This window comes from Actinia tenebrosa, unplaced genomic scaffold (genome assembly GCF_029948245.1).
Source record: "Actinia tenebrosa isolate PJP-AT-01 unplaced genomic scaffold, QUT_ActTen_1.0 PGA_scaffold10__47_contigs__length_13832649, whole genome shotgun sequence".
Classification (NCBI taxonomy): domain Eukaryota; kingdom Metazoa; phylum Cnidaria; class Anthozoa; order Actiniaria; family Actiniidae; genus Actinia; species Actinia tenebrosa.
Window position 1 is genome coordinate 13,607,600 of NW_028292570.1, and position 16,992 is coordinate 13,624,591.

Below are 16,992 nucleotides of genomic sequence, written 5' to 3' on the forward strand. Positions count from 1 at the left end.
AATTCTCTCTTAATTTTTTGAAATATTTTAAATCTTTATTTTTTTCTCCCTTATTTTAATTTAAAACACCTTTCACTTTAATTTTTTTGTTGTTGCGCGTAACCGTTATTTTATGTTACCAAATGACCTGTACGGACCTGCTCTAAAAAAACCTTTGGAAAAAGTCGCGTGATGGGAACCGGACGGGTTGACGTGAGTTGGCCGTGAAAAACCCATTGGGCCATCCTCAACTTTAGCAGGATTTTTCAGCCTTGTTCACCACAAATATTGGGTCATATGTTCAAATGTTTATCTGTACTTGAAAATCATAGTTATTTCTTCTACTTATGCACAAAATATAAATTGCAATTTATTTAACGTCCATTATAGTGAGCGATTGCTTTCTTCCCCATGTCAAAGGTTTATGTTTGAGCTTTCGATGCCAGGGTGAAATATAGGCAGCGCATAAGCGACGCACGCCATGCGTGCTTCCCGTTGATTGAAAACTGAGTAAACTTACTTGAAGAACAGTTACTTCCTTCAAATCCAGGTACGCATACACAGGTGAAGCCATTGACATCATCCTTACACTGAGCACCGTTAGCACATGGATTGGGATCACAGTCGTTGATATCTGAAATAACACGTTGGTGGTTAGGTTTGATGATAATGATGATGAAGGTGGTGGTGATGAGGATGATGATGATGATGAGGATGATGATGATGAGGATGATGGTGATGATGATGGTGGTGATGAGGATGATGGTGATGATGATAATGATGGTGATGGTGATGGTGGTGATGATGATGGTGATGGTGGTGATAATGATAATGGTGATGATGATGATGGTTATGGTGGTGATGATGGTGATGATGTTGGTGGTGATGATGATGGTGGTGATGGTAATGGTGATGATGGTGATGGTGTTGGTGATGATGATGATGATGGTGATGATGATGGTGATGATGATGGTAATGGTGATGATGGTAATGGTGGTGATGGTAATGGTGATGATGGTGATGGTGATGATGGTGGTGGTGATGATGGTGATGATCGATGATGATGATGACGATGGTGATGATGATAATGATGATGACGATGATGATGGTGGTGGTAATTAATGATGATGACGATGGTAATGACGATAATAATAATGATAATGACGATGAGATAAATACATTTAATAACTCCATTCACATTACACTCCCAAAGTTCTAACCAGTATATTTGAATGGTTAAAACCACGGCATCCACGATTACTGCCGGGTTTATAACCATCATTATCATTAAAACTTCCAAATTTCTTTTGGTTTTTTTACTTACTTGTCTCGCAGTTTTTTCCAGTGAATCCCAGTAAACAGGAACACTTGTAATCCATGTGGAGATCTGAGCATGTGCCGTTGTTCTTGCAAGGATCCGAGGCACAATCATCGACGCCTGTGGCAAGAGTTTTGGATAAATTTGAATGAATGAATGGAGGAATTTATCTAAGGAGCAAACCTGATTGCATGTGGGGATTTCGTTGAGGGAACTTCAGATCGAGAACTGAATTACTAACAAAATACATTAAGAGGAATTTTTTTTCAATAACGAGCAAAAATGGCAAAAAGCGCCAAAAACTAGACCTTCGTATGAGTTTTGAATCTAATTTTCGTTTTGGGTTAACGCTTTGATTCCATTTTCATCGGTCATCTCCACTTTCTAAATAACAAGATTTTAGCCTTGTACAACAGCCTTTCTTCAAGAAAATAGTTTTTGGCGCTCACCGCTCAATACGACAAGAATTCTCTCCTAGTATAATTGTGTACGTGAGAATATATATGAAATATATATATGCACTGCGATTGTAATTTATCAAATTGAGCTGATCCTCGGAGAATATGAAGCAACTTATGCAGCTGCAAATTGAAAGACTCGCCGGGGCACGCGTTCAAATCCCGTTCAAGACTCAGAATTTCTTCTGAGTCTTTTAATTTGCAGTTTCATAAGTTGCTTCATATACTGCGAGGATCAGCTCAATTTGATTGTTTTGTCATTTTGCTTTTTTTGGATCGTACAGTAAGTTCCTTTTTGGCAAATCAAATGACAATTAAAGTCAATGCACGCTCTAACTTATAAAGCCTTTGCACCATCACGTGATGGCAGCAATGACAGGAGGCAGGAACAATTGAATCTGGTCTAATCTGATTTACATGAGAAAGAATTCAGTTTCCCAGGGGAGAAAGACTCAAAACTCATATCAAGCTTTACTCTATATGTTAGTGTCGAAGTTGGAGTAGAGAAAGCTCACTCCATGTATGGTATGATCAATTCCCATATTTGGATTGTGCGGAAAAGCGGCAAACAAAAAGGCAGTCGTTTTATAACGAATTCGACATGAACATTTTTGAAGAAGAAAAGAAATGAAAAAAAAAGGCGTAAAAAAAAAAAACAACTTTGGAAAATCGAGGAAGGATACGGGGACGATGCTGACTCGTGGGTCTGCCTCACAGATGACAGACACAGTGAAATACGACACTCAATGTTTGATATTTCTACAGTTATATTTAACCATATGCATAATGCACTTTCCATGCATATACAAACGCAATGCATTATTCAAAAGCATTTACGTGGAGAATCTGGCGCATGCGCGTAAGAAAGAACCTGCTGTCCCAAAATACTTACTTGTACCACAATCTTTTCCTGTCCATCCCTGTCTGCAAACGCATCTATAGTTATTAACCTGATCATCACATAATCCATCGTTCTTGCAAGGGTTTGGTAAGCAGTCGTTGTGGTCTGGTAACCAAAAATACCAACATTAATTATTTTTTATTTTTTATCAATTCAAGTATCTGTTAGTACAAATTCCGTGTGACTGCGAGAGATTTGTGATCAGCCAATCGCGATGCATGGTCACGAAACTGTAACGGTACAACATTATTGGACCAATCACAACGCGAGAGATTTGTGATCAGCCAATCACAATGCATGGTCACGAAACTGTCACGGTACGACATTCTTAAACCAATCACAACGCGAGAGATCTGTGATCAGCCAATCACAATGCATGGTCACGAAACTGTCACGGTACGACATTCTTGAACCAATCACAACGCGAGAGATCTGTAATCAGCCAATCACAATGCGTGGTCACGAAACTGTCACGGTACGACATTCTTGAACCAATCACAACGCGAGAGATCTGTGATCAGCCAATCACAATGCTTGAGTCAACGTAAAAAGTGATTCTTACTCTCTTCACAGCGATCTCCTTCCCATCCAGCTTCGCATTTGCAGTCGAACCCAGCTACCTTGTCGGTACATCGTCCATTGTTAGCACACGGGTTGGGGTCGCAGTCGTTGGTATCTGGATAAAAATTCAAACATAAAATCTTAGACCTCTATAATACGGACACCTCTTTATTACGAACACTTGCTTTGGTCTTGACTGCACTTATTTACTTCTAAACAGACCTCTATAATACGGACACCTCTCTATTACGAACACTTGCTTTGGTCTTGACTGCACTTATTTACTTCTAAACAGACCTCTATAATACGAACACCTCTCTATTACGAACACTTGCTTTGGTCTTGACTGCACTTATTTACTTCTAAACAGACCTCTATAATACGGACACCTCTCTATTACGAACACTTGCTTTGGTCTTGACTGCACTTATTTACTTCTAAACAGACCTCTATAATACGGACACCTCTCTATTACGAACACTTGCTTTGGTCTTGACTGCACTTATTTACTTCTAAACAGACCTCTATAATACGGACACCTCTCTATTACGGACACTTCCTTTGTTCATGGGAGCACTTATTTACTTATAAACAGACCTCTATAATACGAACACCTCTCCATTACGGACACTTCCTTTGTTCATGGGAGCACATATTTACTTATAAACAGACCTCTATAATACGGACACCTCTCTATTACAGACACTTCCTTTGTTCATGGGAGCACTTATTTACTTATAAACAGACCTCTATAATACGGACACCTTATCAACTTACAAATGCTTCTACCCGTAATAATTCAAACTAAAATCACTTTCCATATATGACCACTAATCAATCTCTGACACAGAGAGTCCGTAGAATACTTTCCATTGTAATTAAGAAAATTACAATCAACTTCTTCTTTGATTTCATAAGGCGAACACAACTGAGATAAAAAAGGCCAACTAATGTAGATTGGGATTCCTGTGTTTCTAGTAAGAGAGGGACTGGAGACAAATCAATTATTTTCTTACTGATTTCACAGTTGCTGCCTTCATATCCTTTTGCGCATGTGCAGTAGTAGCTGTTGACGGCATCAACACAGGTTCCACCATTTTGACAAAGGCCAGGCGGTGCACAATCATCGATATCTAAAATGTAAAAAAAAAAAAAATTAACAAAAAAAACAAAAAAAATTTGAGCACGGCTTTAAAGATCGAAAAAAAAAATCGTGCATAAGAATAGTGCGAGATAAAGATTTCAAATTATGTCCAAAAAAATCCTGCACAGCTAGCCATGAGGCGTAAAAAAAGTTCCTGCCCAAAATATATTGCCCAACCTTGTCCCTCAATCTAGCTTTTCGTAGCTTACTTTCATCGCAGTTTACTCCAGTCCATCCTGCCACGCAATTGCACTTGTAACCGTTGACCAAATCAGCGCAGGCGCCGCCATTTTGGCATGGGGCAGATTCACAGTCGTCCTTGTCTGATGAAAAAAAAACCAATGTATGAGACACTGAAATGGCTTCCCATAGTACGACATGCCGTAACATTGAAATGGCTTCCCATAAGAATGGTTATCGTATGAGTGAGAAACATGGCTTTCCCTAAGAATGGTTATTGTATGAGTGAGAAACATGGCTTCCCATAAGAATGGTTATCGTATGAGTGGGAAACATACGGTACTGACTTACAGCACGAACACGGTACGACATGCCGTAACATTAAACATTATCCTGCCAACAGCGCAGTTATATTTCATAGTTGCAATGTAGTTATCTTACTTGTGCTGCAGTCATTTCCTTCCCATCCTGGTGCGCATGCGCAAGTGAACCCATTGACCTGGTCGGTACAAGTGCCATTATTCTTGCACGGATTTGGAGAGCAGTCGTCGTGATCTGATGAAGAACAGTTAATCAAAAGTGAGGAAAAGTAAATCTAGCCACCCGGTTAGTTCAGTTGATTGGCTATTGATCTGTTGTGCGGGAGGTCGTTGGTTCAAGCCTCCGTGGCCGGACTCACACTCAGGGTCTTACAGCCATTCTCAATCACACGCGCCGCTCTAGCGATTGTTTTTTTCGCGACGAAGTAGCTTTTCATGGACGTCAATCAAGGCGTTTGCATTACATTCTATAGGCACGTGCCTTATAGCTTTGTGTTTTCCGACAATCAATGGAAACGCCTTGTGATTGACGTCCACCAAAACCTTCTTCGTCGCGATAGAAAAAATCGCAAGAGGTCGCGTGTGATTGAGAATGGCTGTAAAATATCTGAGTAAAAGGTTCTGCCTTGGCTCTAAAATATATCTGCAAATGGTTAGACCTTCGCTGTGGTTCGGATGAACACCTAAAATGGCGGTCCTGTCTCATTTTGAGACGTTAAACATAGAAGACCACAAGTTTATCAGTGCTGAGTTGGCAACTGTCACGTATCACCCTCCCTAAAACACATCATCACCATCATCATCATTATCATCATCATCACCAATCATCACCATCATCATCATTATCATAACCACCATCATTATTATCATCAATCATCATCATCATTATTATCATCATCATCATCATCATCATCAATATCATCATTATCATCACCAATCATCACCATCATTATCATCATCACCATCATCACCATCATTATCATCATTATCATCATCATAATCACCATCATCATCATCGTCATCACCACCATCATTATCATCATCATCACCAATCATCACCATCATCATCATTATCATCATTATCATAACCACCATCATTATTATCATCAATCATCATCATCATTATTATCATCATCATCATCAACATCATTATCATCATCAATATCATCATTATCATCACCAATCATCACCATCATCACCATCATTATCATCATCACCATCATCACCATCATTATCATCATCACCATCATTATCATCACCAGGCATAATCATCGCCACCATCATCATCACCATCATTATATAATCACCAATCATCAACATCATCATCATCATTATTATCATCACCAAGCATCGTCATCACCACCACCATCATCATCACCACCACCATCATCATCATTATTATCATCACCAAGCATCGTCATCATCATCATCATCGTCATCGCCACCACCATCATCATCATCATTATTAATATATAGTAAGGGCTTCAAGTGCAGAGAAAAGAAATGCCTTCGTACCTGTTTCACAGCGGTCTCCTTCCCATCCTGGTGCACATGTGCATTCAAATCCAGCTACCTTGTCAGTACATTTTCCATTGTTAAGACAAGGGTCTGATACACATTCGTTGGTATCTATAGAGAATTTATCAAAAGAGTTATGCCTACAGAATTGTTTTATGGGTTGCCTGTGGCACGAATTTTTTTCTGATTTCCCAGTAGGTCTTTGCGGGTGTCACCAGATGGAACCCGTAATAATTCAAACTAAAATCACTTTCTATATATAACCACTAATCAATCTCTGACACAGGGAGTCCGCGGAATGCTTTCCATTGTTATTAAGACAATTACAATTACATTCCTCTTCGATTTCATCGGGTTATCCACAACCGGCAGAACGAAGCCTGGGAGTGGATGAACAATGAATGGTGAGATAAAACAAAGAACGCAGCTCACATGTAGAACAATACACATTGTTCACCATGATCCATGCTTTCTTTGTTTTTGTTATTTTGTCCAATCCCAAGCTTTGTTCTACCCATTTCATAAGGCGAATGTAGACTGGGATTCTTGTGTTTCTAGTAAGAGAGGGACTGGAGAAAAATCAATTATTTTCTTACTGATTTCACAGTTGCTGCCTTCATATCCTTTTGCGCATGTGCAGGTGTAGCTGTTGATGCCATCCTTACATGTTCCGCCATTTTGACAAAGGTCAGCAGGTTTACACTCGTCGATGTCTGTTTAAAGTGGAATAATTAAAGAAACAAGTCTTTAGTTTTATGAATCAAAATTTGACATCACCTGGGCGGTTATTAAGGGAAAGCTTTAATGATGTTACGCAAAGAATTGTCTGAGCATGCGCAATGTCCATCATTGAAAATAGCGAAAGAACTCTCTGAGCATGCGCAATGCCGATCATTGAAAATAGAGAAAGAATTGTCTGAGCATGCGCAATGTCGATCATTGAAAATAGGAAAGAACTTTCTGAGCATGCGCAATGTCGATCATTGAAAATAGAAAAGAATTCTCTGAGAATGCGCAATGTCAATCATTGCAATTCATGATAGACGAAGAACCAACGGAGCATGCGCAATGTCGATTATTGGTGCAAGGCGAAGAACGTAGCTTACTTTCATCGCAGTTTACTCCCGTCCATCCTGCTGCGCATGTGCACTTGTAACCGTTGACCAAATCAGCGCAGGCGCCGCCATTCTGGCATGGGGCAGATTCACAGTCGTCCTTGTCTGATAATAATAAGATAAATAAATGAATAAATAAATAAATAAATAAATAAATAAATAAAATAAATAAATATATAAATAAATATATAAATAAATAAATAAATAAATAAATAAAAGTCAAACTTGGGGAAACACATGATATTTCATCAAGCCATTAAAGAATGGAAAGACCTGAGCGATAATATCAAACGATGATTTAAAATTTTAAAATTTTCCCAGTTTGAATTCAAGTTTTTCAATACATGTCATTTTCTTTTACATAATCATGTATTTATCAATTTGTATTTCGTCTTCAAACTGTTTCCATAGCTTATTTTCGTTATATATTATTGTTGATACAGGACCTTCTTTAAAACATAGTTAATCGAGCGGAATGGTTTGGAAACTCCATAGAACAAAGCTATTGTTTTGCGTTTGAGGTTGAACCGTACCATCACATGATACTGACCGTGCACAATGAACCAAAGCAAGTATGGCTGAAAATACTCATTTCCTTATTATTTTCATGTATGAACATTTTGAAAGTAAAAACTTTTATTCGATGACCACAAACCATGCGAATAAATATTTCCGCGCAGATACAGATGATAAATAAGAAAGCATTAAAAAGACCAATTTCCTTTTAAATAAACAATTTGTATTAATCATATAGGATTAGTATTTTAGAACGTATTTTAGGGTTAAAAACTTCTATATTCCCGCATAATATGAACAAACGGAGCAACGTTTCTTTCTCTGTGCAGGGTCAACCTCATATAACAATGCATAAAGACGAACAAAAACCTAGAATATGTTTCCCAACCATTCCCCTCCATTAACTATGTTTAAAATAACCATAGTAGAGAGTAGTATCATGTTAAAATATTATCGTAAACGAATAAATATAGAAGTAGTAAAATAGAAACTTACTTGTGCTGCAGTCATTCCCTACCCATCCTGCTGCGCATGTGCAAGTGTATCCATTGACCTTGTCTGTACAGGAGGCGCCGTTTTTACAGGGGTTGGATAAGCAATCGTCGGGATCTTAAAACAAAGAGGTACTTTTTCTTTAATGTCTGGAGACTCTGTTTTGCATCCCCATTTCGTTACGTGGGCTTTCATTTATTTGGATATTGGAAGAGGAGTGGGGGGGGGGGGGGGGGGAGAAAGTGGTTATCACATATTGAATAAAAAGTAGAATGGTTACAGTCAAACCACCTCAAGCGTGAACACGTAGAGGTCATTAATGACTTTATTTTTGGATTCTTGATTTCATTATTCGATTCGAACATTCATTAATGAAAACGAATCTTCAATATTCAAATAATAATAATAAATTGAAAATTCGGTTAATTTGGCTTGTAGGCTCTTGATTATAGCGGAAACAGAAGGTAAGTCATTAATATTACATATTCCTTGCACGAAAAGTTGTTTTTGCATTTCAGCTGCGTATATGCGTGCTCTTGTATATACTAGGCTTTGAAGATTCCTTTTCAATAATGAATCTTCGAATCGAATAATGAAATCAAGAATCCAAAAATAAAGTCATTAATGACCTCTACGTGTTCACGCTTGAGGTGGTTTGACTGTAAGCGAAGAGAAATTCAATGTTACCATAAACCCAAACAAACCAATCCAAAAAATAGTAGCTGAATATATATATGACTGCTTTAAAAAGAGGGATAATCTAAAGCAATAGAATCTTTGACAAATTTTACTTATTAATATTTTGGTGAAAAAAGGAAAAGACATTATATATAGATCGATGGGCGGCGATCGCTGATATTATTTTAAACAAGAAGTAAATAAATATTAGTTTATTGAATTATTCTATATTTTTATTGGCACCAATCCAATGTAAATACGTTTATACGGAGCCAATAAAATAGGTTGTCTTGTCTTGTCTAGTCTATTGAGTGGGTTAAGAACTGTTGCAAGGTGATGGAAGGGGGGTCATGTAATTGTTCCCTTTACTATGGAGGGGGGTTATGTTTGTAAAGCTTTCCACGTGATTTTGCCGAACCTCATACTATAAGTACTGTTTAATAAACGAGCAGGAGTGTTTTATCGGGTATAAAATACGAGGCGTAGCCGATAAAAAACGGCTTAGAAAACTCATGATATATGTTCTCGTATTGTACCGAATTCTTTACGAAATGAACCAAGTTTGATAGAGAAAATCCAAGTTAAAGTTTATGCAAATGAAGACGAATCTATATCAGATATAAAATCACCTTCATGGTCATGATTTCTATTGTGTTTCCTTCATGAATTATTAATGAGTTTTCTAATAAATGAAAGCCCCCTAAGTAGCCTTAATTTTTGGAATGTATTTTGACTTATTTTAATATTCAATAAAGTGTAAAGTTAAAAAAAACATCAAAAAAATCAATAATTGGTTAATCATTTATAGAGCGTTTTCACTCACGTGACAAGGCAGCCATATTGGTGTACCAAACAATAGAAACTTTCTGCACAGTTTTTGAATAAAAATATACCTCTTCGGCTCTGACGTAACGCTTTCCCATTTCAGACCACGTGTCATTCCCTAGAGTATTATTTCTTTGTTTAAGGCTTGCGCGCGGTTGCACATGAGAAGACACATGAATATGGATACAGCTCAAACAAAGAATCTTATTCTCAAGTAAATGACACGTGGTCTGAAATGGAACAACCTTACCCTAAGCCGAAGAGGTCTATAAAGTTCAATTCCCCGAGGATAGAAAATGTATTGTTTTGGTATACCAACATGGCCGCTGTGACGTCACTATTGTCTTTCTACACGTTGGCTCTTACTTGTTTCACAGCGATCTCCTTCCCATCCTGGTGCGCATGTGCAGTCGAACCCAGCTACCTTGTCAGTACATTGTCCATTGTTAGCACATGGGTTGGGGTCGCAGTCGTTGGTGTCTGTAGAGATCAGAAAGATACTTATTTAATTAAGATATTTGTTATACTAATATAAATCAATTATTCATTGGTTCATCGCTTATTTACTCATTCAGTTCTTTGCTCGTTCTTTTATTCATTTATTCGACACCATTAATTCACTTCTTATTATTAGTTAATTAATTTATTCATTCATTCGCTTATTCATTCATTCATTCCTTCCTTCCTTCATCGTTTGTTCGTTTGTCCTTGCGTCCGTCCGTCCATTCGTTCGTCCGTCCGTCCGTCCTTTTGTCTGTCCGTCCGTCCGTCCGTCCGTCCATCCGCCTCTCCTTCTGTCCGTCCGTCCGTCCGTCCGTCCATCCGCCTCTCCTTCTATCCGTGCGTCCGTCCGTCCGTCCGCCTCTCCTTCTGTCCGTCCGTCCGTTCGTCCGTCCGTCTGTCCTTCTGTCTGTCCGTCCGTCCGTTCATTCAGTGTTCATCTTTCCCTCGACATTCATTTATCCATTTTTTTCAAATTTATTCAGTCATTCATTCTTTTTTCATTGATAGGAGCTTCCTTATCGATACAAGATATTCAAGGTTCTTACTGATTTCGCAGTTACTGCCTTCATATCCTTTTGCGCATGTGCAGGTGTAGCTGTCGACGCCATCCGTACATGTCCCGCCATTTTTGCAGAGATCATTTGGTGTACAATCATTGATATCTAGAGTATTTCAAAGAATAAATCTTATGTAAATATTAAATACATTATCATAAAAAAGGCCTCTTTCTTTTTTCGCCTTCTTTGGCGTTTGGAATCTCGGGAACCCTGTGGTAAAAGAGCATGCAATAGAGGCTGCAAAATATTTTGAAAGGATTATTCAAAATTGAACCTCGTAGGCTCGATTGAATGCTTTGTATTTTGCTAGTAAAACCGAGTTTGAAAAGTGGATTTTGTCGTTGACACGTACTCAGTCTTAGATCGGTCACCTACCCACCACAGGAATCCCACCAGATTAGGAAAACACCGAGGGAATTTTTAAATTTTAAAAAAATGTTTTTTGATCGTTTTGGTATTAATCAGATATTAGTATCGTTATTTCCAACTGATTGACTCATTTTGGAAAGCTTTGTTTTACTTTACATTATGATTGGTCAATTATTATAAAAGTGGTCCCACATGGAGCAACAGAATGTCACATTTATTTACTTACTTTCGTCACAGTTATTTCCAGTCCATCCCGCTGCGCATGCGCAGGAATAGCTATTCACCAGGTCTGTACACTGCCCATTGTTTTGGCACGGATTGGGGGAACAGTCATCCTTATCTGAGGACGACATGAAAACAAGATCGTTAACAATTCCTATAGATTCCTATAATAACCGTTACCTATCAGGGTTCGTGCTGAGTATGTTCAGCCAACTATGCCAAGGCTTTACACGTTGGTTGCACATGGCCGACTTTCAGATTTTCCGATCTTTCTGACTAAATCTATTTCAGAACCATGCAAGTAATGATCAAAGCAAAAATTCAAGGAGTTTTCAAGGAGTTTCGCTAAAATCATAAAATTCAAGAGCTTTTCAAGTGCCCTTGAAAACTGTGAATTAAATTCAAGGAGTTTTCAAGGAGTCTAAGGAGTAGCACGAACCCTGACAATAGACCATTTTTGATTTCCAAAATTACCGCTTTGTGTCTTGATTACAGACTCATATGCACGGGATTGGCCTTGATTTTGCGCAGAATATTCACATGTTTCATTCAAGGTCCAAAAATGTTTCAAAAAGTTTGTATTCTTGAAAATGTGCATTCTTTACTTTACCATTGGCATTTGTGAATATTTAAACACTGATACGAGGCTTACCCTAAGTAAACCGAATTCAAACTTTTTATCATACATTGTTCAAATTTAACAAATTGACATCAGATTTTTATGTGTCTGTCCTCTTATTGACGATAACTTGCGTCATCACATTGTCAAAGTAGTGTGGATTCACGAGGCGTAGCCAAGAGGTAAGCAAAACGTAAATAAATATTATATTATATCATTCTTATTATTCAATAAGCTTACTTTCATTATTCAATAAGCTTACTTTTGTTGCAGTTGATTCCTTCCCATCCTTCTTGGCACGTGCACTTGTAGCCATTGACTAAATCTGTACAAGAACCATGTTGGCATGGATTCGGAGAGCATTCATTCGCATCTAGAGCAGAAATATCAGTATGTTAGAGTAGCCTTTTTTTCTCTCAATTCTTCGTTTGCAATAGACGTCATAGCCGCCATGTTGGAAGAATTTGACAAAAGATTTTTCAATGAATTATTTTGTTATATCTTCCAACATGGCGGACATCCCTCTTGTTATTGTGCTCTCTTGGGATTGATTGCAAACCAAGAATAAATCCCTTGCAGCACGTCAGAGTGCAGCTCAATTTGGAGGAAAATAACAACAGGTTTCCAATTCTCAAGAGTTTGAAATTCTTTTGTTTTGTCCTCCAAATTGAGCCGCTTTGACGTCACAGCTAAAGCCTTTTTAATACCAAAAAATCTTTAAATGACAAACCCCCCCCCCCCTCCCCCTTGAAGTTCCCCAAAAAATAACTATCTCCCCCGGGCAATCTCTCGTAGCTTTTTCTAAAAATTTTGCATTCCTCCCAATTCTCTGAAAAAAAATTTCAAACCTCCCCATTTTTCTGGTAAAAAAGTTTCCAATCCCCCCTAAATTTCACCTGCACCCCTCCCCCCACCACTCTGCCATACATTATGAACGCAGTCTTAGGGTCCAATTTTAAATGCTCCCCCTCCCCCCATAGTACTTACTGACGGAGCAGTCTTTCCCTTCCCATCCAGCTACGCATGTGCAATCAAAGTCATTGACTTTGTCGGTACAAGAGCCTAGGTTTTTGCATGGATTTACTGGAGCGCAATCGTTTCTATCTGAAAGATTTAAAGTTTGATAAAGTTATTTATTACTTCGACTTATTTATCAAAACGTATGTGGAATAACTATAGTTGCTTTAGTTCCAGACTTATTTACTCAGGGTTAGCTTCATTTCAGTGTCTAAATATTCATAAATACCAACAGTAAAGTAAAGAATGCACAACTTCAACAATACAAACAGTTTGAAATTCCACGGACCTTCACTGGAACACGTGAATATTCTGCACTAAATTGAGGCTGACCATGAGAAACAACAGAGCAACTGGAGTATGGCCCCCCTCCCTCCCCTCCCTGGTCTAGCATTAGGTGAATAACAAATATTAGCATATACCAACTTGTGTACTTCCTAAGAAAGCGCGCGCTCATTGGTTAATTGGAGGTGAATATTGTACGATATTCACCTCTGAATCTCGGAATATTGAGTCGGCAACAAAATGGCATCTGCCGGCAATCGTTTTGCTACAATTTCCGATGAAGAAATTGAAAAAATGAAAGTAAATGTCATTCCTATCAATACTAAAAAGGCAACCAAGTATGGCCTAAAAGGCTTGCTAAAAGTTTTGCGTGAATTTGTCACTCAAACTAAAAGTTTCTGTTTGTTTGTTTTTATTGAATTATTGTATATAAAAATAGGTTACTCTGTACACAAGTTGGTATATGCTAAAACAATTATTCGCCTCAGGCTCAGTGAATATGGAGAATATTTACCTCGCCGCTCGAAGACTCTTGTCTCGGTAAATATTCCCCGATATTCACTTCGCCTTCGGCGAATAATTGCTAAGTATGTCTATAGTCCCCTTCCCTCCCCTCCCTGGTCTAGCATTAGGTGAATAAAAAGTAGCATGACATGGTCTGCGTGTGAATTATAGTAATGTTTACCTATGTGGCAGTTTTTGCCTTCGTATCCTGGAGGACATGTACACTCGTAATCATCGATCTTGTCTGCGCAAGTCGCGTTATTTTTGCAAGGGTTTGGACTGCAGTCATCGTGATCTGAAGAGATAATCACGATTTGAGATTAAATGTCTTTCTTTTGTATTATTAGAATAAGAATATTGTTGATTATTACAACCAAAGCCATAATTATCATCGCAATCACCAACATCATCATCATTAATTACCATCACCATCATCACCATCACCATTAACATCATCACCATCATCAGCGTCATCACCATCATCACAATCATCATTACCATCTTCACCATCACCATCATCATCACCGTCATCATCATCACCATCATCACCATCACCATCATCACCATCATCATCACCATCATCATTATCATCATCACCATCACCACCACCATCATCACCATCATCACCGTCATCAGCACCATCATCACCATTACCATCTTCACCATCACCATCATCATCACCGTCATCATCATCACCATCATCATCATCACCATCATCACCGTCATCATCATTATCATCACCATCACCATCATCATTACCATCATCATCATCGTCGTCACCACCATTATCATCATCACCATCATCATTGTCATTAATTACCAACAATGTCATCTTCACTATCATCGTTATTACCATCACCATCATCACCACCATCAACATCACCACTATCATCATCACCATCATATCACTGTCATCATCACCGTCATCATCATCACCACGTCATCATCATCAACATCATCATCGTCATCATCATCATCGTCATCACATCATCACATCATCATCATTATCACCATCATCATCACCACCATCATCATCATCATCAAACCCAAATAAATCTATAAAACTCACTGGTTTCGCAGTCTCTTCCTTGGAATCCAGCAGCACACTGACACTGATAAGTACCAACAGAATCAACACACGTGGCCCCGTTCTGACACTTGTTCGGCGAACAGTCATCAGTATCTAGTCACACAAAGAAAAGAAAAGAAATAAGTATTATCTTTGAGGCTTTCGCCTTTAGACATGACATGAAATATTGGATTTCGAATAAAATGCGTAGATTGCCTCTTCCCACGATTTATTCACACCTATTTCAAAAACGTTGTCGGTCGGATATCTGAAATCTGAGACCGAAAGGAATTGTGGGTTGTAAGCTGTTAATTGTTTGTGGTTTTAATAAGTAGTTCGCAAAAAGTTAATATCTTGATATACTAACTTCGAGCGATGACCTGCGCTGGCAAACTATCTGGGTAAGTGTATATTGAATTTTTAACGAGAAAACACTCAGTCCCTTCTTTATTCTTTATTTAATTATTTTGCCACGGTAAAAACATCAGTCGATTGCCTAAAAATATTTAAAAGTAAAGATTTACGATTAAAAAGCTAGTTACTGTTTTACATGTTTGCCGTGGAGCCCTTAGTTACAACTTTTCTTACTGTACAAACTATCAATTTCCGTTTTAAATTTTCGTACTGACTTGACCTCTTTTATATTTAACGGTAGGTCATTCCACAATTTTGCCCCACTATAGCTGAATGATCGTTTTAGATATTCAGTGTGTGGCTTAGGTATTGACAGTTTATGATCATGATTTCGAAGGTTGTATTTAGTATGGTAGTCGGAGAAAAGGTTTTGTAAGTAAACTGGTGTACGTCCCTGCATCGTCTTAAACATTAGTAGGGCTTTTTGTTTTTTACGACGAACTGCAAGTGTATCCCAGTTTAATTGGTCAAGGAGATGGCTAGATCTTATGTCATAGTTAGATCTTGTGATAACTCTAGCCGCTCGATTTTGACGCTTTTGTAGTTGAACACATAGTTTATCACTTAATCCATCCCAAACTGCACTACAATAGTCCAGTTTGGGTAGAATTAAGGCTTCGTAGATTTGGATGGCACTATCGGTCGAAATAAATGGGCGAACACGTTTTAGAGCCCCTATACTTGAAGAGATTTTCTTCGAAATGTTGTTAACATGTTCTGACCAATTAAGGTTTTTATCGATAGTGACACCCAAAGATTTGGTGTGATCAACTTGTTTAACGCTAGCTCCATTAATCGCAATATTAATAGTGGAATCGCATTGCGCTGTGAACTTTTGGCGGGACCCAATAATCATAAATTCCGTTTTCGCTACATTCAAGCTTAGCTTATTTGCTAACAACCACTGATGTATATTAGTGAGTTCAGTGTTGATGCTTGGTTCCAAGTCTCCTACATTTTTACCATGAACGCTGATGCTGGTATCATCAGCAAACATTCTTGTTATGGCTTGCGCCAAACAATTTGGTAAGTCATTAATATACAGGAGAAATAAAAGTGGGCCTAAATTACTGCCTTGTGGTACACCGCAGCTCACAGTACAAGGCTCAGACAGACTTCCGTTACAATTCCAATCGTTCTCAGATTTCTGATTTCAGATATCCAACCCACAACGTCTTTTGAAATAAGTTTCTCATACTCATGAATATTTAATGAGGAGAAAACAAAGCAAATCACTACTGTGACGGTGGTTTGGAAATGTGTTCTTAATTTGCATTAAATTTCGTAAACTTTTTCTTCGATTTTCTCCAAGAAATATTCATGAGTATGAGAAGTAATATTTCAAACACTTGAGAGAGTTCTTCCTCGGCTGCGCCTCGTTTTTTCACCTCACTTTTCGGTGTTTGGAAATCGGAGGAAGAACTCTC

At 38.2% G+C, this 16,992-nt stretch overlaps 1 protein-coding gene across 1 annotated transcript in view; it reads right to left on the bottom strand.

Annotated features, from left to right (window-relative positions):
- LOC116301284 (uncharacterized) overlaps positions 1-16,992 on the bottom strand; it is a 95,495-nt gene that overhangs the window by 48,662 nt on the left and 29,841 nt on the right. The window contains exons 35-52 of the mRNA XM_089027081.1: positions 15,152-15,265; positions 14,264-14,377; positions 13,264-13,380; positions 12,539-12,649; positions 11,662-11,775; positions 11,055-11,171; positions 10,372-10,485; positions 8,506-8,619; positions 7,486-7,599; positions 6,976-7,092; positions 6,377-6,490; positions 4,983-5,096; positions 4,571-4,684; positions 4,234-4,350; positions 3,219-3,332; positions 2,648-2,761; positions 1,304-1,417; positions 500-613 (exon numbers count right to left, since the gene is read on the bottom strand). Of these exons, the coding sequence (XP_088883207.1) occupies positions 500-613; positions 1,304-1,417; positions 2,648-2,761; positions 3,219-3,332; positions 4,234-4,350; positions 4,571-4,684; positions 4,983-5,096; positions 6,377-6,490; positions 6,976-7,092; positions 7,486-7,599; positions 8,506-8,619; positions 10,372-10,485; positions 11,055-11,171; positions 11,662-11,775; positions 12,539-12,649; positions 13,264-13,380; positions 14,264-14,377; positions 15,152-15,265 (2,061 nt within the window). The remainder of the gene's footprint in view (positions 1-499; positions 614-1,303; positions 1,418-2,647; positions 2,762-3,218; positions 3,333-4,233; positions 4,351-4,570; positions 4,685-4,982; positions 5,097-6,376; positions 6,491-6,975; positions 7,093-7,485; positions 7,600-8,505; positions 8,620-10,371; positions 10,486-11,054; positions 11,172-11,661; positions 11,776-12,538; positions 12,650-13,263; positions 13,381-14,263; positions 14,378-15,151; positions 15,266-16,992) is intronic.